This window comes from Dysidea avara, chromosome 7 (genome assembly GCF_963678975.1).
Source record: "Dysidea avara chromosome 7, odDysAvar1.4, whole genome shotgun sequence".
Classification (NCBI taxonomy): domain Eukaryota; kingdom Metazoa; phylum Porifera; class Demospongiae; order Dictyoceratida; family Dysideidae; genus Dysidea; species Dysidea avara.
Window position 1 is genome coordinate 11,822,370 of NC_089278.1, and position 23,754 is coordinate 11,846,123.

Here is a 23,754-nt window from a genome sequence, read left to right on the forward strand (position 1 = left end):
GTGTTAGCAATAAATATTTTCTGTACTTGTACGGTTTCTGGAACGGTATGAGTGAACAATACATTAAGCTGAAAGGTATGTAATACACAATATTGTATAAGAATCAAGTCCTCCATGCTGAAAACGAAGGATTATTTTTGCTACTGTCACTGCTGGTACGGTCTTCACTAAGTACATCACCATACAGTGATGCTGCAGTTGCCTGCAAAACAACACAATAGTCATACATGACAAAATTGCAATACCAATTTACTCGAATTGTGCTACGTCTTCAAATGGTACTGCCGTACACTTTTTAAAGGATACTTATATAGTTCTTAAGAGGTTTTATTATGTACAAAATTATGTTGAGTGCTAGGTAAGAAGTTGGTATAAATTATGTTTACACAAGAGTTCACTACTTTATACCAAGAGCTCATAAGGGTTCAATTCAAGTTCACTACTTAACTTATATTATGGACTCTTTGGTGGTGTTTGTTTGTAGTATTGTAGTGATAGGTAGCCTTAAATTATAGTGCACTCTTGAAAATTGCTGCAGTGCCATCTATTTAAAGGGCTTTATCATGCTTTTATACCACCCTGGTAGCACAATTTGAGCACATGTGTATGTATGTATGTATGTATGTATGTATTATTAGAGCAATGAGGTAACTTTGTTTCTGCTATGGTAAACTCATTCTGGCCAGACCATCCGTGACTATATAGTAGCCCGGACTAGACTTTCACTTGCTACAACATGTCACAAGCAACTGTTTTGGTCTCTCCCTATAATAGATTAGTATATTAATTTTAAAATGAAGTAGGGATCCAAACGATAAAAAGGAGTGAAACAAGAGATAATGATGGTATTACAGCATAGCTCTGTGACAAAATCCCTACATTAGCATGTTATAACAATTGTTTTGTTCAATGCCAAAGTAGGGATTTCTCACCGAGCTATGTTGTAATACCATCATTCATCTCTACATGAAAAAGAGGATGAACAGCCTGATTGAAGATAAAAGAAAAAACAAGGAGCAGAGGGCATGCACTCATCGGAACCCCAAAAGGAACAACCCACTGGTGAGTTTGTTGTTGTGGCATAAAATGGTGGCTGTGCATGCAATACTTCATTTGGCCTCCAGCCTTGCGACTGTAGTCGGCAGGCAGGCAGGCAGATAAAAATTGGTTTCAGTTATTTTTTTATTAAATTCTATATCAGGCTGCATGTAAGTGTTTTCTTGTTTTTAATGTTGTATCATACAGTATGATAGTACTGTATAGTAGGGACCACAAAGAAGTAGGCGTGGCTCATGAAAAACATTACCCAAAAACCAGCTTAACTTTTCCCAAACGACAATGAGGCAGTGTTGGTTAAGCAAAACCAAGCCTTCAGATCAACCCAAAATGCTTTCAACAAGTTGCTACGGAATTTTTAAATTAAAAAAATTAACGGAATTTTCTACTGAGTAACTGACTGACTGACTGACTGATGCCTTCAGACAAGCGTAACTCGACAACGGCTAAGGCTATGGGTTTGATTTTTTCACTGTTTGATGTCACTTCAGTGTCCTAGGTCTTGCAGGGCTATACTGGTCTGGGTGAATATAGGTTGGGATGACCTTCATTCTCTGATAGGACAGAAAGGATTGTCTTGGGACATTCTGTAATATCAAATGACAAAATAGGACAAAGGGATTTGTTCGGGCAATCCTAGACACTTATGTCAATTTGGCGGTAGCACGTGATGGCTTCCTTTCGTAACGAAAATTGTTCATATTTTTCATAGTAGCTACTTTGATTGCAGAGGTGCTTTTCGAACAGTTCTTGATTTGTACTGCTGTGTAATGGCAAGAGTCCATAATAAGAGGACTCTCTTATTATGGACTCTTGGTAACGGGTTGAACATAGCCGACGTAATGGATACTTCACTTTTCAGACAATAATTGATATAACTGGGGCGTGCGGCACCATTTCTTTCTTTTGATGCGGTATGCGTGGGTTCACCAGTCATAATAATTATTAACAAAAAAAGTTAACAAACAAACACGCAAAAATTTGAAATTTTTAACTAGAGTAGGGACCATAGCACATCGATAAACAGTACTGAAACAAGTGCATGATATTAAATCACAGTAAAATAATAAGAAGTGTTATATCCCTACTGTGCATTTCTGTTATGGTATCTTGAGCACAGCAGGGATTAACACTTCTTACTGTTTTACTGTGATTTAATATGCACTACTCCAGCTTGTTTCAGTACTTTTATTGATGTGCTATGGTCTCTACTCTAGTTGAGAATTCCAAAAATGTTTGCGATTTTCGTTGCATAAGATGTCTCTAGTTTAAAGGCCGAATTTTAGGCGGTGCGCGTCACTTTTGGGGGGGATCCCTACTCTACCATACTGTTTGATTGACTTTTCTTGTTTGATAATCAGTTGAATTATTGGTAACAGCCGATATTAGCTAATTTTACAAGTATTGGTAGCGGCTACAAAGCGGAAATAATTTTCCGATTAACCGAAACCCACAATCAATCATTAACGACGGCAATGTACAGGTGAAAGTAAAGAAGGTAGTGAATGTAGCAGTAAGTGGTTTGCTGGAACTGTTTTGTAACTGCTTTGTAACTGTTTTGGCTGCACAAGTATGGTTGTAGGCTGTGTATATTTATTTGCCGCCCACGCAATTAGTTAATCACTTTTCACAAAGGGTCTGGAGTCCCACTAAAAACACTGTTTGATAAGCTGGCTTAGATGTTTTATAACTACTTGGCTTCCTTTTCCATGAAAGGAATTAGTGGCAAAACCAGAAAACATTGTAAAAGTTGGCCGCCCACGCAATTAATTACATTATCATTACAAATGCAGTTTATACACATAAACTTTAGGTGATTTTCTGCTACTCCTCCCCTGTTCTGAAGAATTGAAGAATATCGGTAAATATAGGCATATCCGTTACAGGAGTAGGCAAATAATCGGTATCGGTAAATGTGAAAAAATGCATATCAGTGCAACACTAATCAGTGATTGCTCATATGCTGCAAGCTCAAAAATGGATGAGCAGGGCTGGAGGAGGAACACACAGGTGGAGGAAACTATGTTAACCATGCTTAGTACAAAATTGCAGTATTCCAGTTTATAATACAGCAGTATTATTATTTACCTTGTAACTAGTTACTATATTACATCCGGAAATTGCAATGCGCTACTTTTTAATGCATGGTATCCAGCACGTGATAGATTGCATTTAGAGATGGCAATACAGGAATTAACAAAAGAGTGATAGTGTATGGGGAAGCTAAGATACTGCAACAAAGTATATTTATCATGGCCTGAGAAACATGTATCTCGCTTGTGCCACTTGTAGTTATAGGCTTGTATTTAGCTTGTATTTAGCTATGTAGCTTGTATTTTTTTTTTCTGGGAGTAATATGTAGCTGTAACGCACTAATTATGCAGAAGACACAGTGTTTAGAAAAGTTGTCAAGGATAATGATGATGATTGTTGTTATTGGTGCATGATAGCTACACTACAAAAGAAATTTAAGAATAGCACTAGCTAGTTTTACTGTCCCGTTTTATTTTACCCAGCAAGGTACACACACACACACACACATTACTTTAGCAGCAGCAGCAGCAGAGGGAAAGTGGATGATTGACTACCACGATGGATGCTATGAAGACGATAAAACTTTTACACTTAGCTAGCTAAGCTGCACAGTCTAGAAATAATGGTATACTGTTAACACAAAACAATGATGCTAACCAGTTGGTTAACTGTTTATTTGAAGTGTACTTAACCATTTATACTCAGCCCGGAATATTTATGCACTAGCATGGATGAACTAGGCAGACCATTTATGACAACATAAACCTGGACCTCTGATGTTCAGACCGTTTGTGTATTGAGAGTTCTATACTAGAGTAATGAGCTAATTGTATATTTTATTAGAGTAGTGAGTTAATGTATCACATACATACGTACACTCTACCTTGTTGTCAAAATTAGGAGCTGCTGTAGTACCAGTGTTGATGACATAAGCAGACCCTGGTCTAGAGAAGTGTGCCATCCATTGTTGCATAACCTTGTACATGTTGTCACCAGTTGTGTTAACATCACTTTTAGGAGCCACCTGTGAATAAAAAAATGAATACAATACAATATACATCAGATTTAGGTTATAGTAGATACAAGATTTATGCATTAATTGTATCAGTCAGTCACCAAGTAACACAAATGTGTACTGGTAAATACTGTTGACATACTTTCTTCACAACATCTAATCTTATCAAATCTTGCTTGCTAGTTCTCCTACAGCCAGCATCTATGAGAAATTGTAATAAATAGAGTGACTATTATCATCACTTACCTGCAAACAGCGGCCAGATGGCATCGTTGGCTGACCCAAAATCTGCTGCTGTCCTAATAGTGTGACCATGGAAAGTTGTCAACCATACCCACGATGTACTAGTAAAATTAACTTTAAAATGAATCAGGTTCCAGTGATAAAAAGTAGTGATACAAGAGATAGCGTAGCTATGCAGGAATGTAATGGTACCATGTTCAATATAGAACACTGATGAGGTTATGAGACACTGACTGACCAGAAGAAGACATTCTTAAATGGGTGCAATGGCAAATTTATTGAAGAGGATGGATTTAAGACTATACTCAGTGAGTTTCAATAGTTTCGCACATGTTGATTACCTCAGATTGAAGTCAGTTCTCTACCAAGTAACGCATATCATTTTGCTTGTAAATATAACACTCAAAAAGTGGTCTCGAGATAAAATACAGTACTCAGCTTCACTTTGTGCTATATTTGTCTCTCGCCCACTTTTTTGCGAGCTATATTTCAAGTATATCAGACAAACTCTTGGCGAAGCAACCCTACCATACATTAGCAGATGCCAAAGGGGCATTACAACATGTCCCAAACCCCTCCGTGCTACTAGGTGGTACAATCAAATATTAGCTCTGTTGGTATGTTCATATATTCATCACCTAGTAGCAGATGCTTGGTCTGCTGCTATCCAATCATTTTTACCCTCAATAAACACAACATCTCACTAAACCAAAATCATATTCCCATAACAACCATTATAAACTGGTCCATATATTCCCTTATTTAGCTCTGTTCCAGCATGATGCGCATGACCAGTCACATCTTATAAGTGCAGAGCTGGTTATTATAATTTTAAGTGTCAATAACTTGTAGTAGTTGGCTTCTATTAATAGCTTCAAATCTGCTGACAGCAGAGAATTATAACATCAGTCAACAAGATGTCACAAAGTATAGGAAACATCGCCTGACGTGGATACAGTTTAAACATTGTGTTGTCCCTTTAATTAAAATAACTTTGTCAGTGCTAGTCATTAGGCAACCTCTTTAATGAGACTACACATATAATGTAGTGGCCATGTAGGTCCCTCAGGAACATTCCAGACCTTACTGTAATAATAATAACCACTGTTCCAAACAACCTGAATTTTACATTATCTGTATAGGTGTCAATGTCTAAAGTTAATGTTTTTAAAAAGGATAGTGTATATAGACCATGAGATTGCCAGAAGGAGCAACTGTTGTCCCTTCACATAGATAGGGGAAACATTTAAAATGTCATAACTCACAACCTGTATATACTATCCTTTCCAATACTTAGAGGTTACTTTAGATATTGATACCTACAAATGATGTAAAATTCAGGCACATCAGTCAATTTTTCCTTATTATGAAATTTTTCCATTGAAATGACACATTAAGGTTTGTTGTTGTTTTTTTAATTACTCACCTTCCCTGAGAATCCTTCGCTGTAAGATTAGGAGTATGTTCCAGAAGAGTCATGAGGACACGTCCATGTCCTTGTAAGGCTGCACAGTGGCAAGGAGTCATCCCAGTGCTAACATTAGCACAGTTGATATTTGCCCTAATATGCAATATCCATTAGTTTCCTCCAACAACACACACGCACACATACTCACCTATGTTTCAACAATAGCTTGGCAATGTCCACGTGACCCCAGAATGCCGCAATACACAGTGGATGGTAACCCTCACGTGATGCTTGGTTACTGCTCACACCTTCTGACAGCAGCTTAGTAACCAACTGAGAATCAAGTAGTAAAAATAAAGTATAAAGTCAGCAGATTTGATACATTGAACTCACTTCGTAATCCCCATTGGCAACCGCAGTACACAAATCATCGTCCATTTTAAACAATCAGTAAAGTACACGTCACTCATCCGCTTACTATTAGGATACTATTATGCAATATCTCCGTGTTTGTGTGACAGTCTTCGAAAATAAGAAGAAAGATGTCGAGTAGCTTGGGACGACAGGGGAGCCTGTCTAACACCAGTTTGACTAGCCTCAATCTTCAGGCTACACAGAGCTCGTCAATGGAGAGCCTTGCGAGTTCCATGTCGGAGAGCACCACAGAGACAAATTCAGCGCGCGTTGCTACGTTGGCACAGGAGAACGCGGTGTTGAAAACCGAGTTAGAAGTGCTACGAATGAAGTGTAGGAATCTTCAAGAAGATAACAAAACCTTGAGAAAAGCTAGCGTCAGTATTGTAAGTACATTAAATGTTCTTACCAGTATATTGTAACACGAGTGTAGCAAAATATTCATGAAATACTTTAAGAGTGTGACAAATTTATCTTTTCTACCATCAAGCAATTAACACCACATGTTGGCCTCATTTTCAGTTTTGTTCTGCCTACATGCAAACAAATTTCCCCTAAGTTTCACCATGCTATAGCAACATGATGAAATGTGTGTAAAGATAGTGTAACATGAGAAAAGTTTGTCATTATTAAAGTTTGGGGATTTGGAAATACTAGGCTTATCTTTGTGGTTTTTACCTCTGGTCTATTTTAAAAGGGGATATACTGGTTATTCAGAGGATAGATTGTCACCTTAATATCATCAATTTTGTCTGAATCACCAGCTGATAAGAAGCCATACTAAATGTAGTCATTTGTTGGTAATCACTGCTATGATTTTGTTTACTAACCTTTAATCCTTACAAGGGCATTCTGTGTCAGCTTGTTGCTTTGGCTTTGCTATAAATAGTAACTACCTTATTTGAATGTTGTCAATTGTTAGATGCTAATTGGCTTAACTCCACAAGTCTCTCTATTCCACTAGTCACCTAGCCTGTGGCTATAGTAGTATAATGTTACATTGAAGTGATTTAATTTGTTCTGTGAAAATATTATTGTTGGAATAATTATCCACAAAGAGTTTAGACATAAAACAGTTTGCCTCAATGGTATATATTCCTTATGAAGTTGCTGGTCCCATTTCATAACCACACATTGGCTGCTGTTGTCTGTACCAAGAGCCATGTGCTATAAAATTATAGTGAGCAGATGGTGTGTTTTAGTGGCTTCATGGTTAAAGTGTTACCATGAGAGTGTTGCTGCACACAGTGCTGCTGGCAAATACAGTGCATGGCTTGAATGGTTTTCTTCACACCTGTGTTTCTTTTCTTTCTTTTTTAAAATGCAAACGCCACCTTGTTAAAAATATTTTTATGTGGTTTAATTTGTGGGCTGAGATAAGTTTCTGATATTACTAGAAGCTGTAATAATTTTATTGTATAAGTCATTATAGTTGTATTGTACCATCATGAATATCTGTTGATTGGCACATTGGATTTGACAATGCAAGGAATTATTAGCCTGCAATAACAAGCAAGTTGCTGGTTGGCATGAAATAACAGGCCAGCTTTTTGAGCGCTGCCTATAAATAAGAGCACAACCCAACTATTGGCTAAGTTGATCTTCTAGCTGTTCCAAGGAGGATTATATCTGCTGTGATATTGTATTGTAGCCATTATAGTCTTGTATGGTATAGTGAGAACTAATAAGCATTCAATAATGGTTGTATACAATCACTGGACTGGACTAGTGGACTGGACTGGTGGACTGGACTACTGGACTCAGGTATTTTCCCTTTTTAACCAAATATTTGGGTAACTGGTTGAAAGTATGTTAGTCTCATGTAGTTAGACCACTCCCCCACACATAAAGAAACCCACACACAAACCAAAGAAAGGTGTGATCATGCCAGACTTGTCAACATTGCCCAGCTTCAGCTATGTACAGAGGTTCTAATAGTTCTTGCATGTCAACAAATCTAAAACAGAAGTCACATGCGGTAATTAAAGTTTAAAGTTCAAAATGGATCAATTTGATTGGTTGAAATCTTGTGCATGTGATTTCACTTGTTATTGCCGTCGTGCAAAAACTATAGAACCTTTTTATCAGCTATTGAATAGCAAGACAGTTAACTGTCGCCACTTAATTTAGCTGACTCCATGACTATAACTTGCATGGATACTACAACACTACATACACATGTACTGTATGGTTTGTACTTCATGATAAGACAAATGGTAGTCGTACAATACAGATTATGCCAAGAGAAAGAGAATTGCACACAATTCTAAGATAACAGACAGTACCAAGTAGACAGATTCACCTGCATATTTTACATTCAATGTAGTAATAGCTACGACCAGTTGCCCAAATATGTGCTAAAATGAAAAACAAACAAAAAAAACTGAGTCCACCAGTCCAGTCCACTAGTCCAGTCCAGTGATTGCATACAACCTTTAATAATGTATGTTTGTTGTGTAAACAATTGTAAACATCTTAAAGTTTAGTAATAACACTATAGCAAGCTCAAGCTGAACAAGAAGAGGAATTTATCTCTAATACACTAATGAAGAAGATTCACTTGTTGAAAAAGGAGAAAGAGGCACTAGCAGTGAACTATGAACAAGAAGAAGAATTCCTTACCAATGACCTGTCTAGAAAACTAACCCAAGTAAGCCATTAATAAGTGTAAACATTGTTGACCATTGCTGTTTTCTGTTTGTAGTTACGCCAGGAAAAAGTCAAGCTGGAACAAACATTAGAGCAAGAGCAGGAGCAACAAGTTAGCAAGTTAATGAGGAAGATTAGTAAGCTAGAGAAAGAAACTGCCACTAAACAGATGACATTAGATCAGGTGTGTATATAATACATTAGTTGTAAATGTTGTGATACAACCTGTCACATAATTGTAGTTTGACCTATGCACTTTTGGGTGTATATTACATCATGTGATTTGAGAGATGTGTGTATATATGCTTTAGTGACCAATAGTGGTTCATCATATATTGCAGTAGGTTTATTTTTAAAGCCCTTATTTGTGCACAATACTTTTTCCTTGCATTAAATGTTTGTTATTGTTGTATGCCTTGAGACATGCAAACGCAAGGATGACATAGAGACTTTGTGAAATTTATTGTTATGTTATCCATGATATTCAACATAAATTTGTAAAAGCTGACAAGACATTTTTATCTGCATTACCTTGTGTTACTAGCTAACAATAATTTCCTCTGCTGCAGTTACGTCGTGAGAAGATAGACCTAGAGAATACACTGGAGCAGGAACAAGAGATGTTAGTGAACCGATTGTGGAGGAGAATGGATAAGGTGGAGGCTGAGAAAAGGTGTGATATGGCAAAAGAATTAGTAGTTCTACTGTATGCCTTCACACCCTTAAATAGTATACGTGGTGCAATAATATACTGTTAAGGGCAGAAATAGTTTCTATGGTTTCTTAATAGAATTTTCTGCTGCTGACTAAGTGATGCCTTCAGCCAAGCATGGCTGTGGACTTGATTTCTTCACTGTTCAACATCACTTCAGCCCAAGATGTGTCTTTTCGCCAACCCCAGAACCTACAATGTATTTTACCTTTGTCCTCTTTTGTCCCGTTTCTTTCTCCACTACCACTTAGGTGTTCATTGTGTGTCATGGTTTCAGTGCTTTAATTTCTGTAGTAACTGGATTGATTACAGGTGCTTCTTTCATTTGTAACGCTGTATAGTGGGTTGAACATAGCAGAACTGCAGCAGAATGGCCACTTCACGTTCCAATAATTGATAATTGGGGTGCACATTCAGTCGTAATTTTCATAGTGACTTGCAGAGGTGCTTCTTGTATTGTTCTAATCCTGTAAAACAAGTGGCTATACTATTGACACACTGAAGTAGGAAGCAGGATGCGCTTTAAGTGCTACGTAAATATATTGCTCTTAATTGCATTCTTTTGTTTGGTATTTCATGTGACCCTTAATAGTCGCAGTACTAAACTGAAAAACAATGGGGTTCACTGGGGTTCGTTAGATATTCAGATCGTCCTTCACGTAAACTTCAAGGAAATGTACTTTGTTGTCTAAAAGCACTCTAAATTTGGTTAATAAATTGTGATTTGATGCATATAACTGTCACCAGACTTGTCACATATGTTTTCTATAATGAAACAACAACCCTTCACTGCATTATACTGAGACCGCTGTATTACCCTCCTCAATAACAGATTTTGCGTAATTTATTTTATTGGTGCTTTAAACTCTGGCTTTTTTACCAGCTTAATCGGCTGGGTTGACTGGGGTTTATCACACCGTTAGATTTAGAAATACATAAGCTTTCAAATGCACTCTAGTTTTTAATAAAATTGTCTTGAAATGAAGATTTTCCAATGAAAATGTACCGCTCATGTAAACGCGTCCAACCTCCTTTGAGTAGGAAGTATGCAAGCATAGATGACTTCCCTTGTTTCATTGCTATGATAGTGTATTTTTTTCTAAAAAAAATTTCTAATTTTTTACTTGCACTTGTTTATATAAGTATTCACTAATTAACACAAATGGCTTCTTTGCTCATTTAATTACTAGTTCTTGCATGAGCCTGTTGTTTAGCTTGTTTTGACAAGCCTTACTAATGTCAACAGACTCAATATCACTGTATCATCCTAGGGTTGACAACCAGAAAGTAATATTAGATACATAAGACTATAACAATCTAACTTTGTTATGTCAGTTTGGTTGTTTGTACACTATAGAGACTTAGAGACACGTATGGGCACCACACCCCCTCCTTCTCCATCAGACAAAATGGACCATGTGGCTCTTAATGCTCGTATTGTGCAATTGTCCAGTGAAGTTGATCGGCTAAAGAAAATGTTGAGCAAAACTGAAGCTAAACGTAAGAGTATTAGGTTGTGTGACCTTTCAGTAGATACTAATGTGAACAATTTGTGTACTTTTTAAAAAAAAAATCATTATACCCGTTGCAGATCGAGAAAAAATCCAAGCTTTAGAAGATGAGGAGCGTTCTTTGAAAGAGGAGAATGTTAGATTGCAGAGGAAGTTATTAAGAGAGATGGAACGTAGAGAAGCATTAAGTAGACAATTATCTGAGAGTGAAAGCAGCTTAGAAATGGACGATGAAAGGTATGTAGGTTATTTTTTAGTCAGTTGTGGCTAGAATATTGTACTAATTAATGTGTACAGGCACTTCAATGAGATTGCTACAGGCAAAGTTATACGTGTGGTCAGCAGTCCTGCTCCATATTCACCTTCACCTACTAGAAGATCAATATCACCTTCTCCTGGTATGTGCTATAATATGATACTCACCAATAAGTTTAGGTCTATAACACTTGATAGAAATTTTGATACAGTGTTTATAATGTTGTTCTAGCATTGTTCCAGCCGGGAGGTGTGTCAGCATTTGCTCAGCCATCACCTTTCCACTCCACAGGTCATCATCGCACTTCATCATTTGGATCAGGAACATCCCAGTTACAAGCCGCACCTGTGAGTTTTGCCTTAGTGTACATAATGGATCAGCATTATGTGGTGTGAAAAGTTTACTGTGGTTTCAATTTCATATGTAATTGAGATTCCCACTGGTCCTATCTACTATCTAGTGAAGCCACAGCCAAGGGAACAGGCTTGGCAAAATCAGCGGGGAAAGAGGACCCTGTTGAGCTTGACTCTAGTCTGACTTTGTAAACCAGTCCATTGTATTGAATTCACCATACCTTGTCACTGCACTGTGTCATGTTGGGTGATATCACTTTTTGTTGGCCAAACTGATATACTTACCACATACAAGTGTGGATTAATTGCTTGTTCAGTAATTGACCTTGTAAATGACTACACTCAGGTTGTGTTAGGTGGGCAGTGTTGAAGACTATCAAAGTCAATTTTATTGTCCTAATTTGTTAAAGTTATAACTTGATTGTGGTAATTCACCAGTGGCCAGTGATCTGTATCACTGACCTGCAGCTTACCAAATACAAAAGTTTACAGTGTACTTTGTACCAAGAGTTCATAATATATACACAGAGGTAATATGAAAAAAGGTTTCACAGTGCATGGGCAAATTGTTAAATATTATCAATTATATAAATTTTGTGTATCATATTAATGGTCCTGAATATTTCAGTGTGCATGCTTGTTGTTGCACTTAAAATGTTGCTTCAGGCAGAATTAGAATACTGTGTGGATGCTTTTACATCCCATTCACACTGTCCTGGGTTACGAGTCAATTCATGTTAATGAACTCACTCAAGTTATCCCTTGTTCGCCCTATTGCTTTACAAGTGGGCTGGGGATTGCCATGCCAAATAATAATGAACCAATAATCCATTCTTTGTTTAAGTGCTCAATAAAACTATACTGAAATTGTAGAAACAGCATGAAGACTAAGCTGTATGGTGTTATAGCTGTATTATCTAGCCAGTGGTAGGCTTGCACCAAAAATGGCATAATTTTGGCATAATTTTCAAGTTTTTTAATTTAAATTAAAATACAGCAAAATCTTTGTAGCCGTGCTCCACTATCGCATAGGTGTTGATTAGCAATAACTCGTAGCATGGCTTCAGTGATTTATTTTCCGTATTATGACTGGAGACGCTTGCAGTTTGAAATGCCGTATAACAGGTGGAACATAGCTGAAAAAAGTAGAATGGTGCTTTTCAGTCATTGATAAAATTTGGGTGTATGTTCAATCGTGTGATTATTGTGTCCATTGTCATTCCTTCCTTTGATGTGGTATGTGATGGTAATGAATAATATTATTGAGAAGAAGTACACAAACAAGTTTGGCCAACAAAGTGATATCACAGGTATGGTGAATTCATTACAATGGACTGGTCCGTTACACTAGAGTCAAGCTCAACAGGGTCTTCTTTCTCTGGTTTCACTAGATAAAAAAAAATAGCACTATTGTGCAAAATCCTTGAATAAACATATGGATGTAGTACTATCTCCAGATCTGTAGTACCAGGTGACAACATGTGGATCAGCTTTGCTGCTTTGTCCCGTTTTCTATAGCAGGGCCACGATTATCACCTCAATTAGCACACTAACCGGGTATAAATATGTAATTTGTACCTAATGAACAACTTACAGTAGCTTTGGCACAAAACAAGCAGCGGCAAATAGCGTAGTACCTTTGTGTTTGTGTGACAACATGTAGACCTTAGGCATTAGCCTTTTATAGTGCACTCTGTTTTTACCATATAAGATTACCAGTCGTGTGATCCGTGAGGGCTTGTTAATTTAAAGCTTCTAGTTGACCTTCAAGAGGCCTGGCCTAAAATGTTGTAGATTGCTGGCAAAATAATGATAATTAAGATCTTATGGAAATTTTGATGAGCTCTTAAAAGGTTTTGAAATCTTGTTCCTGGTTTTGTTGAGTTTGTCAATCCCTCATCTGAATCAGTGTAGATGTAGTACACTGCTATGGTTAAAAAGAATTTATTGCTATCACTTGTGTACATCAGTTCATCAAGAAGCAAGGAAGGCCAAGATGAACAGTAAATGTCACCATAGCTTTTGAATAAAGCACTTATGGAACACAATCCACACGTTTAATTTGTTTAACTCATCAAGAGAAGCCTAATGGCACCTTGTTTTTAACCAGTTGACATTAATCCCAGCTAGTATAGCTGTGGCATAGATGACCTCCCTTGTTTCATTGCTTTTATCTGTGGTCCCTACTCAAATAAATTTTCCAAGTTTTCTTTACATTATTAAAGTACAACATGTATTGTTAAGTTTCAGACCAAACTTAACCAAGACTGGGTGTTTATTTTCAATTTGTCCAGATGATGCCCAGCAGTTAATCAAACTCAGGTTGAATGCTATCATTTGTTACTGTACGCAAGAAAATTTAGATGTAAGAAAAATTTGATGAATTCACACTTCAGCAGATTTAACGAATAATATGTTGATGCAAATCAAGAAATAGTAGACAAAACCTGTACTTTTAAAGGCGCTTATAATCATTTGACGAATTAAATCGATTCGTCAATTTTTTTTGACGTCAAAATTTCCTTGCATACGGTATAGTAGTCCTTTCTGTATGGTAAAATTGTGTACATTGTTTTGTTTAATACTGTAGCATCGTCCCAGGACCCACAGTAATGCCAGTGTTGGTGGTGGTAGTGGACGACAGCAGAAGCCATTGCAGAACACCTAATACAGCTGCTGCACATAATGTTTGTGCAGCGTAACTCTCACACACACCAAATGATTCTGTACATGTTAAATTGAAAGAATTTCTGCAAAACTTTAATAACTAACTGTCATGTACTTTTTAAATGATAATGTCGTTATCCAAATTACATGTTATGAACATACCATAATATTTCAAGGGGGAAAATTTTCATGGTTTGGGGGTTATCAGCGAAAATTTTTCCTTGAAATATTTAGACCTCCATATAGTCTAATACATTTTGGAAGTGTTTGCAATCCGCGAAATAAACTAACAACATTGCTCAACCTCGAAATATTAGGCTATATGGTAAAATTTAAGTTATGCGCCTTATGAAATAATTTGTGATCGAAACAGTACGCGCGTGTGGAAGCCCCACCTTTAATTTGAATGGCGACGTCGGGAAGAGTGATAGATGGTTAGTGTACACACAGTATATGACTACAATTGTAGAACATCGCGTAGCTAAACAGTTTTTTACCTGTTATGTACTGGTGGGGGTTCTCCCCTAAACACAAACTTGCAGACTTTAATTTTGGAAACATTAAACTTAGGGCCATATAAAGCGGAACGTTATGAACTGTGTTTAACCATGACATGGGGTATATTATTATTATTATCAAATTGTTTAAAGGGATACACAAAAGGCATGTGCCTGTACAAGGTGATACCCTTACATACAATCCTTACAGTTACAAAAATACAATTACAAAATCAACATACATGAGGAACCCTCTAGTGGCAGACACACTAAGGCATTATTTTCTCCAGATTCTATTGAGTGTTCTATTGGAATAATATGGATTTAACTATTTAGGCCGCAAACTTGATTAATTGTTTCTCATCCCCGCCCGCATCCAATTTTACCCCACTGCCTCTAATGTTGTTAACAATCACATGCACACGTATTGTGATGCTAAGAAGGCTGGCTATCATTTTACAGCACAGCAAATGTCACTTGAATCTCAGAAACGGTGGTAAAATTGTAAATACTTTTTAAAAGGCTTTATAGTAGCACACAGCTTGATTTGGAGTATTTTCTTTTCTTAATGAAAAATGACCTCCCGCCCGCATGGAAATTCATACTTTTGCCTTAGGCCACAGAATTGTTTTTCTCACTCCAGCCATATGTAAGGTATTCAAAACACTTGTTTATTCGATTATGAACATTACTCTTTTGTGTAAGTATAATACCTTGCTATACATGTCTACAATTTCTTGATTGTGGTTAGCTAAGAACATTCTTTATACAGTTTCTTACACAAACACTTGGGAGTTTAATATTTCACCCTTTTGGCAAGAATCCGTCACATGATTTTTAGAACACAATTAATGTATGGATTTATTAATTTTTCTGCCTTGCTGAAAATCATGGAGATAGAGTGGTCATAATTTATTTGCTCAGCTAGATTGCTTCCAACCTTGCATACACATACTCTCTCAGAAAAGTATGTTGCTATTTTAAAATTTGCACTACAGCTGATGCAAGACCGACAGAGAAGGAACTTAATAATCACTTGATCATGGAGGTAGCTCCTAGGTGGCGTGAGATAGGGATTGAGTTGTTGGATAATCACCAGTTATCTCACTTGGATATTATAGCTGCAAACAACCATGATGTAAGGAAGAATTGCTACGAGATGCTTTGTTTCTGGCTGAAATCCCACCCAGATGCCAACTGGCACAAGATAGTGACAGCACTACAATCATCAAGTGTCCAGTTAAACACTATTGCTGATGACCTTGAGAAGAAATTTATTTAACTTAACTGCCACCAATACAACCGATTGTTTTATTGGAGTATTTTTTGTATATTTTGCAACAATAAGCACAACTACAACATTGATTACAATCTACAGCAGAAAAATTGTTAAAAACATGTTAGATCATGTGATTGTCATGTGATGCATATAATATTATTAGTTCTGATGATGAAAATAAAAAAGAAATATTATCATTACAACAGCTGAAGGAAAGAGGTAGGGAAAAATATAACAGGTTTTTTTTTTTTTTAATCTTCACCATCCAGCATTAGTGTTATGAGTCCTTTGCAAGCCGGAATATTCTATGTCTCACTCCACTCTCATCCACACACACTTCAAAGACGTACGCTAGACACAATAATGTCTCCTTTGTATCCCTGTTCACTACCACCTAATAAAGGACTAATATATTAGAAGCAAATAACATGATGTTACCTGTAAGATGGTGAAATTCTCCAACACACTGTTCATCATGTATTTCTCTGGAAGGTGTTTCAACCGATGGATAAAACTGATCATATACTCGCACATTGGAGACCTTGTTATCCGGTAAACATAACGTCCACCTCCTTCATCTCTGGGATATTCCGTCTAATGATAGAGAAGTGATAATGATTACTAATAGTCACTACAGTGTCTTTCCTTACCTCAACCTTCTCCACAACTTGTTTCCCAAATGAGCAAACTTTTGTGGAACAAGTAATTGCGATGTTTTCCTGAGCTTCGTATCTAAAATATGAAATCACCAGTTAGCATACTTGTGAAGCTATACTTAACACTGTAAATAAAGTATTAATATTGGCATTCCCCATCACAAGGGTGCTATACGTATATGTTAAAGCATAGCCGCGAGTGCTATATGAAAAATAAAGTACGAGGCGTGTGGCCGAGTACTTTATTTTTCATATAGCACGAGCAAGGCTATGCTTTAAATGATTTATGGAACTTTCTAGTAGTGTAGCTTCACCATACACTAGGACTCGTAATTAACAAGCGTTGCACGAACTATTAGCAGCCTGAATGCACACAAACTAGTTTAACAAAGTAACTCACGTGTATTTCACCATAGTTTGGCATAGCAGATGTTCATCGCGTCTTTTGGCAGGTTTTGCTCGAAACCCACAATCGATTCTATTGTGAGTCACATGGTGAAGTATTTCCGTGATATCTTCAGGACTTGTCCATTTACATTAACAAACGTAACAGCAATGTTACCTTCTCCCACCCATCATTGAAGCATTTAGGTATGTCTATAAAAGCAATCCAGTGGTGGAACTCGTATTGGCTGGGGTGATTGATCACTCAGCGCGGCGAGGCTATCAGCCTTCACCGGCTTGGGTGATTAGTCGTACTGGCGCGAGCCCCGCAGGCTATTAGCCTACACTAAGGCACGTGGGCAACTGTGCTTTATTGCCCACAAAGAGTACTTTATTGAACATAAAGCACTCTTTGTGGTCAATGAAGCAGTTGGCCGGCTGAGAGTGTACTTTATGAAATTTAAAGTACACTTTTTCCTTTGATCTCGCCCACGCAAAGTTCTATAATTTGAACAAAATTCTTACACTGCACATGCACTATGAACGAAATGAGTAACAACATTATGGCTGTTTCATATCATACACATTCTTTAATTATTATGTGTGCAATACTTACTGAGTAGTAACTCCGTAAAATGCAGAATTATCATCTAACAATGGTGTTGTAATATCAGCCCAAAATTTGACTAAGAAGAACCGACTGTGGGGACCTCTATCGAACAAATCCTTTAGACCACCATTCTTCTCTGGAAATTTGTCCTATAGTGAACAAGAGACACTAACAACTGACAGATCACCTATAGAGATATCTGACCTGTATATGTTTAATATCTACACTTTCTAATCCCATCATTACAGCTGGATCACAAAAATTGGAATCCGGTCCAATACTAATAAACTCATGTCTTGCATTGTTCGATCCCTATGGGAAGATTGGTCCATTAAACTAACACATGTATACTGTACACAGTGGAAGATCTATAAAATACTAAAATCTTAGTACAATCTCATCATGAATATACCATATACACTCACAAACACAAAAGCCTGAGTGTTCATTTCCAAGATTTAAATTTACTAAAGCTTTCAAGTGTTCATGTTTAATAAGCTGGGGCATGCATTGTATGTACTGTGGTATGCCAAAAGGCACCTGTCAGGCTGAAGCAAAATCAAACAGTGAAAAAATCAAGCTCATAGCCCCAGCCATTTTGCTTGTCTGAAAGCAAGTCAGTCAGGCAGCAGAAAATTCTTCTAAATAAAAAACAAATTTTCGTAGCAACCTATTAGGAAGGCACTTTTGACCTTGGTCATACCTAACCAATACTGCCAAGGTGCCATGAAGAGGCCAGTTTTACAGTGTATTTTTTTGTGAGAAAGTACAGGCATACAGACACAGATGTACACACAACGTACTGCAGATGGGTCAGCATTGTTATTATCATTATGCGCCCTCTCCACAAATGCCGAAAACATGTTCATCTTCAGAGGCTAATGAATAGCTCAAGATGAGTTACCATATCCAATACATCAACCAACTTACTAAATTAGGTAGTTGTACTTTATTATTTATAACTTCATGCTAAAGAATAAAACAATATTTTTATCACAACTGCCATACAACAAGACATAACTCATGACTGAGTCACACATACAAGTGATTATGTGTTACAGACAGTAATACCTTTGTCGGGTTACTTTAACACTAGAAATAGCTTGTTGTCCATGCTTAAATTTTACTCTTTAGTGACAGTAAACAATATGCATGACCATGAAATTTTTATACAACTGACAAAACAGATCATGTGTGTATACACGAAATGTTATACCCAACATATTTTTATTGTATTGAGTACTGAGAACAACTTTAGTTTTATAATAAAACTTGAGCAAGATAGTTCTCACATGGCCAAGGCAATGAAGGCATACCATACTTGAATACAAATACCTGTGTGCAACTGTGTATATATGAGAGAGACAGACAGATGATATCCTCAGTAGACTTACTTCAGCTCCAGGCACAGCAGCTGCAGTGATCACTGGACTCATAACTTGTTGAGGTGTTTGTGATAGTGTAATAAAAGAACCCTGTGCAGAAGCCACTTGTAGAGGTGTTGCTTGCTGTCCTGATACAGGCAACATGAACGCTGCCTGCTGGCCTGGCCATATCTACAAGAAGATAATTAAACACATACATTACAAATATTACACACCATTTGTGGATTGAATTGGGCTAATTCTTGTTTAATCAAAACAGGAGAAGTTCCAGCTGCACCTCCTTGACTACTGGCGAACATGGTGTGTGCAGGAGCTGGGCTGCTGACAATACCAGGAGTTCCAGCAAACATTGCAGCATTAGTGCGATTGTGTATGGCGGAGGCTGACACAATCTGAGCAGAACTCATACTGGAGAGGCCAGCCATTGCTTTGTCCTTGGTGGCTTGATCCTACAACAAATAAATGACCAGATGATGATTGTAATGAGGTCTAGTGCTATTATGATCATGGGTAGCATGTATGTAGTAGTTGCATGCAGGCGAGACATAAATGTTAAGAAAGCACATAATGTTATTGACTTAAGATGCTTCTATTCAATTTGAATACCAAACGAAATAGGAAATGTGAGCAGTATCACTTTTACTAGAGTGCAAAGTGTAAAACAATAAAATATAATATTCATTAAGCTGGCATTGGTGCCAGTATGGCGTCCAAAACAATCAATATTGCTACTAAAAATAGCAAATAAAAGTCCCAAGTGTGCCACCGGATATTTACGATGTACAGTCTTTTACATATTGTAAGCTAGTTTACACAAGTATAATTTATGGTCACCACAAACTCATACTCCCTAGTGCTTTGAAACTTAGTTAATTGTTATAGCAGTAATAACATTCCTCATGAGATCATCCATACCACAAATGCCATATCACATACCAACAAGCTAATGTACATAATACCAAAAGATAACTTCAGTGTCTATACAACCAGAAATTACTTGACCTCAATGAAATGAAGTGTCCTGTGTTTTGATCTACCTACCAAATGTAATTTTCAAATGTGATGTATATAATGTTATGTGAATCTAACTTCATAATAATCATTACTAAGAGCGTGCAAGTGTTGTTTCATGCTCAGCATAATAGCTCTCTACCTACCACAGTAAAGACTAAGCCTAATTGTACACTGAATATCTTATATATCACATAATTTTGGCTAATGCACATTCACAGTATGAAGCCATACCTAACTCACATGACAGAACTAATGCATCAACAGATTTTTTGTCTCCAGAAGCTTTACAAGTGATACTTTATTGTAAATGACTAGAGAAGTCTGACACAGCAATTGCTCCTGTTTGACTAGCTAGTTGTAGACTTACACACAGGTAGGAGATGATACGTGGTGTTCCTTACTGAGAGAGCTAATTTAGATTTAGGAGTGGTTTTTTTGCACAAACAAATGGCAAGTAGATGTCATTGTTTAGTAAATGCCCCCAATATAGTTCTATACACTTAAATCCAAAAAGGATAATAACATAATTGTAATACGCAAAGTTTCTGTTTGTGTTTTCACTATGTCTAAGTGCAGAGGTAATATGACATCAAAAAGTAAAAACATGAGCAAGTGAAATACCTAGTATGGTACATACGTAGCATCCTATACAAGCCTTTAGGGACTTCTTGACACTGTGATTTTACTGTAATATCAAGGAGGTTATCCTTTTTCAGAGGTAAGGTAGAAAGGGGAGAATTGTCGTGAAGAGTCAGCTAGGTTCCACTGTAGTCATTCTTTAGTTTGAGCGTATCCATTGGAGTGGCACTATTATAATAATAGAACTGCCATACAAGCCATGTCCACTACATAGATCATTAACTAATAATCAGTGGGATCTGATGTGTTTAGCAATGCATAACAATTTGTGGTCAGCATTACATCACATGCTTAGAAGCTGGACAAATACATAACCACAAACAAGTAACATGGACCTTGCCATTACATGTGTAGCACATGTACATGTTAGTAAACAACATTGTCTAAACATGCATACCACTATACAACATTTACAAAAGGAGGAACAAATGTTTTTGTACAGTGTGTCCTCAGGCATGTTATTTTGTACCTTAATCTTAGCTTGGATTTCTCTAGCCTTTTTCCTGGCTAATACTTGGATATGACTGGATACCTGTGTACATAGTAAATCAAAACAATGTGTTGTAATGCTTTTGTGGTGTGCATGCATTTGATGGTAAACCATGACACTTAGCAACCACTCAAATTGTCACTGTATATACAGTTTCCTAACAACCACAGAAACACTATTAGGTCATGTGGAGGAATGTGCTCTGGTCTTAATAGATGTGACACCTCATAAAATAACATCTCTTAATCAATAGTGAAATAACACACACACACACACACACACACACACACACACACACACACACACACACACACACACACACACACACACACACACACACACACACACACACACAAGCATCATATGCATGCACGCACGCACGCACGCACGCACATACACACACACACACACACACAAGCATCATATGCATGCACGCACGCACGCACGCACGCACATACACACTACAAGGATTGTCGCACACACACTACAAGGATTGCCGTGCGCACACACACTACAAGGATTGTTAGAAGCAAATTTGAAATAATAATATGTTTACACACTGTAATTCAGTTTATAAAACATTCACTAGATCACGCTCCCTTATCATATTACCAAACCAAATAATCACAAAGTCTCAATAGTACTAATCAAATCACCCTACATGTATGGGTTATATGATACAAGCTATCATATAAGGAAAGTCAAGCAAACTTTGTTGAATCACACCATCACCGCATGCACATGATATTGACAGCTATCAAGTAACTTATTCAACTACTGCAAAAACAATAGTAATGGTTACAACTATGCATATACAAGGTATCCCTACCATATGACATAAACTACATTGGAAAGAGGCTACTACGTAGACTCTTGGTTTCACCTATTACATGTGTTTGGAACCACACATCCATGTACTTTATTGCAAAAACCAAAGCAGTTTCTGTATCTTTGTAGCTTTAACTAGTCTTTACTGACCTGTTTCCTAGTTCGTACTTTTCCAGTTCGTAACTTGATATACCGGGCAATTAATTCATTGCGTCCTGTAGATACCAAACCCATTATAAAACCCAGCATTTAAACACACACTGCACCATGGACATACCATACATCTTGCCCTCATCTGATAGAATGATCTTCCTACGACCACAAGGAGGGTAGATTGCCAGAGCTTCTTGAAACGCTTGCTCTATATCAGCTGCCCACACACCTTCAGCATCATTTCCAAGATCAGATGAGTCACCACCTTGTTGACCACCTGCAATATTATTTTAAAAACGTTGTCATGAAGCAGCCAGTTGAGAGGCCATTGAACAAATTACCATTCTATACACAGGCACAAATATTATACCACGTATTTACATGTGCATACCAGTAGGTGATGGAGAATCTTCCCCATCATCATCCCATTGTTGTCCACCGACCCCCTGGTTGACCGACTGAAATTGGTTGCTACCATCTTGTCCTGAAATAGAGACCAATGTAGGTAACTGAGCCATAACCAAGAAATTACTGATGAGTGTATGAACTAATGTCAACGTATACAGACCAACACATACACTCCCAATATTCATGTGTTTTATGTACTGACAGAAGTTGGCACAACATAAGAACAATAATTTCCTATATATCACAAACCTTGTCTAGGAGAGCTCTGCAGTTGTGAAACAACCATTGATCCTCCATCTTGTGATTGCGCGGTAGGTTCCATGGCACAAACTACACGTGTCACAGTTATATTGTACACAATAAAGAACCTTTCAAAGCTGTTTAACACTTGTAGGCAGGAGATACCAAATTACCACCGCTATGGGCAAGCGTACTCGAACCTTTGAACAATTGCCACCAGCTTCTGACACATGCCGTGACATTTAGCTATAGCGAATCGCGAGAAGCAAAATGTATTAACGAAGATCTCTGTTATCAGAAAGAAGCCGCTTTAGGCGACTTCCACGCTTTAACACATCGCCTTTAATGCACGTGGCTAGTCGCGCTGCAACTTCATGGAATTTGCTTCTTTTTGGACTACAACTTCAATAGCAGTAAGCATCTAGACAATACACGTGTATACATTTTACATTGCCCAAAATATTCCAACAATCAAATATCATTAGGTGGAATTTGGTAAAACGCAATGCCTGGAATAGCTAATATGTAACAAAGTTGATTTGTGAAAAAGCATGGAAATAATGAACAGCAAGTTGGAGCTCACTTGCAAAGGATCAAAATGACACGCTAGACGTTGACTGCAAGAGTCTTCGCCGACCGCTCAGTTATGAGGTGAATTCGAATCGAAATTCCTCTTCGCTCAACTATCAAATTCTTGGTGTCTTTCTACCACGAGATCGGCACTCCAAGCACGCCAGTAACTAACATAGGATCGCACACAATGTGGCTTAAAGGAACGCACACTGCATTCCACACATTAACTGAGGTATACAGGAAACCGGACTCGCCCAGTTGTCGCATACAGACTGAACCC

At 37.4% G+C, this 23,754-nt stretch overlaps 3 protein-coding genes and 1 long non-coding RNA gene across 6 annotated transcripts; 2 read left to right on the plus strand and 2 right to left on the minus strand.

The window, feature by feature from the left end:
- Positions 1-14: 14 nt before the first annotated feature.
- On the minus strand, positions 15-6,310 carry LOC136261780 (ankyrin repeat domain-containing protein 39-like). Of its 2 annotated transcripts, none has more exons than XM_066055842.1 (7): positions 6,150-6,310; positions 5,965-6,089; positions 5,775-5,909; positions 4,352-4,404; positions 4,248-4,306; positions 3,974-4,114; positions 15-202 (listed from the first exon to the last, which is right to left on the minus strand). In XM_066055842.1, exons 1-7 carry the CDS (start codon positions 6,192-6,194, stop codon positions 104-106), a joined length of 657 nt encoding a protein of 218 aa, XP_065911914.1. In that variant the 5' UTR covers positions 6,195-6,310; the 3' UTR covers positions 15-103. The 2 variants fall into 2 exon arrangements, with proteins under 2 accessions (XP_065911914.1, XP_065911913.1); XM_066055841.1 differs by having other exon boundaries at positions 4,352-4,449.
- Positions 6,244-14,464, plus strand: LOC136261778 (coiled-coil domain-containing protein 6-like). 2 transcript variants are annotated; one of them, XM_066055832.1, is made up of 9 exons: positions 6,244-6,556; positions 8,671-8,820; positions 8,875-9,003; positions 9,389-9,492; positions 10,889-11,031; positions 11,123-11,279; positions 11,340-11,440; positions 11,590-11,645; positions 14,242-14,464. In XM_066055832.1, exons 1-9 carry the CDS (start codon positions 6,299-6,301, stop codon positions 14,317-14,319), a joined length of 1,176 nt encoding a protein of 391 aa, XP_065911904.1. In that variant the 5' UTR covers positions 6,244-6,298; the 3' UTR covers positions 14,320-14,464. The 2 variants fall into 2 exon arrangements, with proteins under 2 accessions (XP_065911904.1, XP_065911903.1); XM_066055831.1 differs by having other exon boundaries at positions 6,246-6,556; positions 11,530-11,645.
- A 208-nt stretch (positions 14,465-14,672) lies between these two features.
- On the plus strand, positions 14,673-16,186 carry LOC136261328 (uncharacterized). The gene is made up of 2 exons (XR_010703861.1): positions 14,673-14,752; positions 15,814-16,186. It is a non-coding gene; the product is annotated as an uncharacterized lncRNA (long non-coding RNA).
- Positions 16,122-23,728, minus strand: LOC136261325 (transcriptional enhancer factor TEF-3-like). The gene is made up of 15 exons (XM_066055314.1): positions 23,485-23,728; positions 22,911-22,991; positions 22,645-22,737; positions 22,378-22,530; positions 22,251-22,315; positions 21,252-21,314; positions 19,345-19,578; positions 19,139-19,300; positions 18,675-18,713; positions 18,548-18,622; positions 17,949-18,056; positions 17,751-17,893; positions 16,745-16,826; positions 16,533-16,688; positions 16,122-16,488 (listed from the first exon to the last, which is right to left on the minus strand). The coding sequence occupies exons 2-15, from the start codon at positions 22,981-22,983 to the stop codon at positions 16,372-16,374; spliced, it is 1,563 nt and encodes a 520-aa protein (XP_065911386.1). The 5' UTR covers positions 22,984-22,991; positions 23,485-23,728; the 3' UTR covers positions 16,122-16,371.
- Between the last annotated feature and the right edge of the window lie 26 nt (positions 23,729-23,754).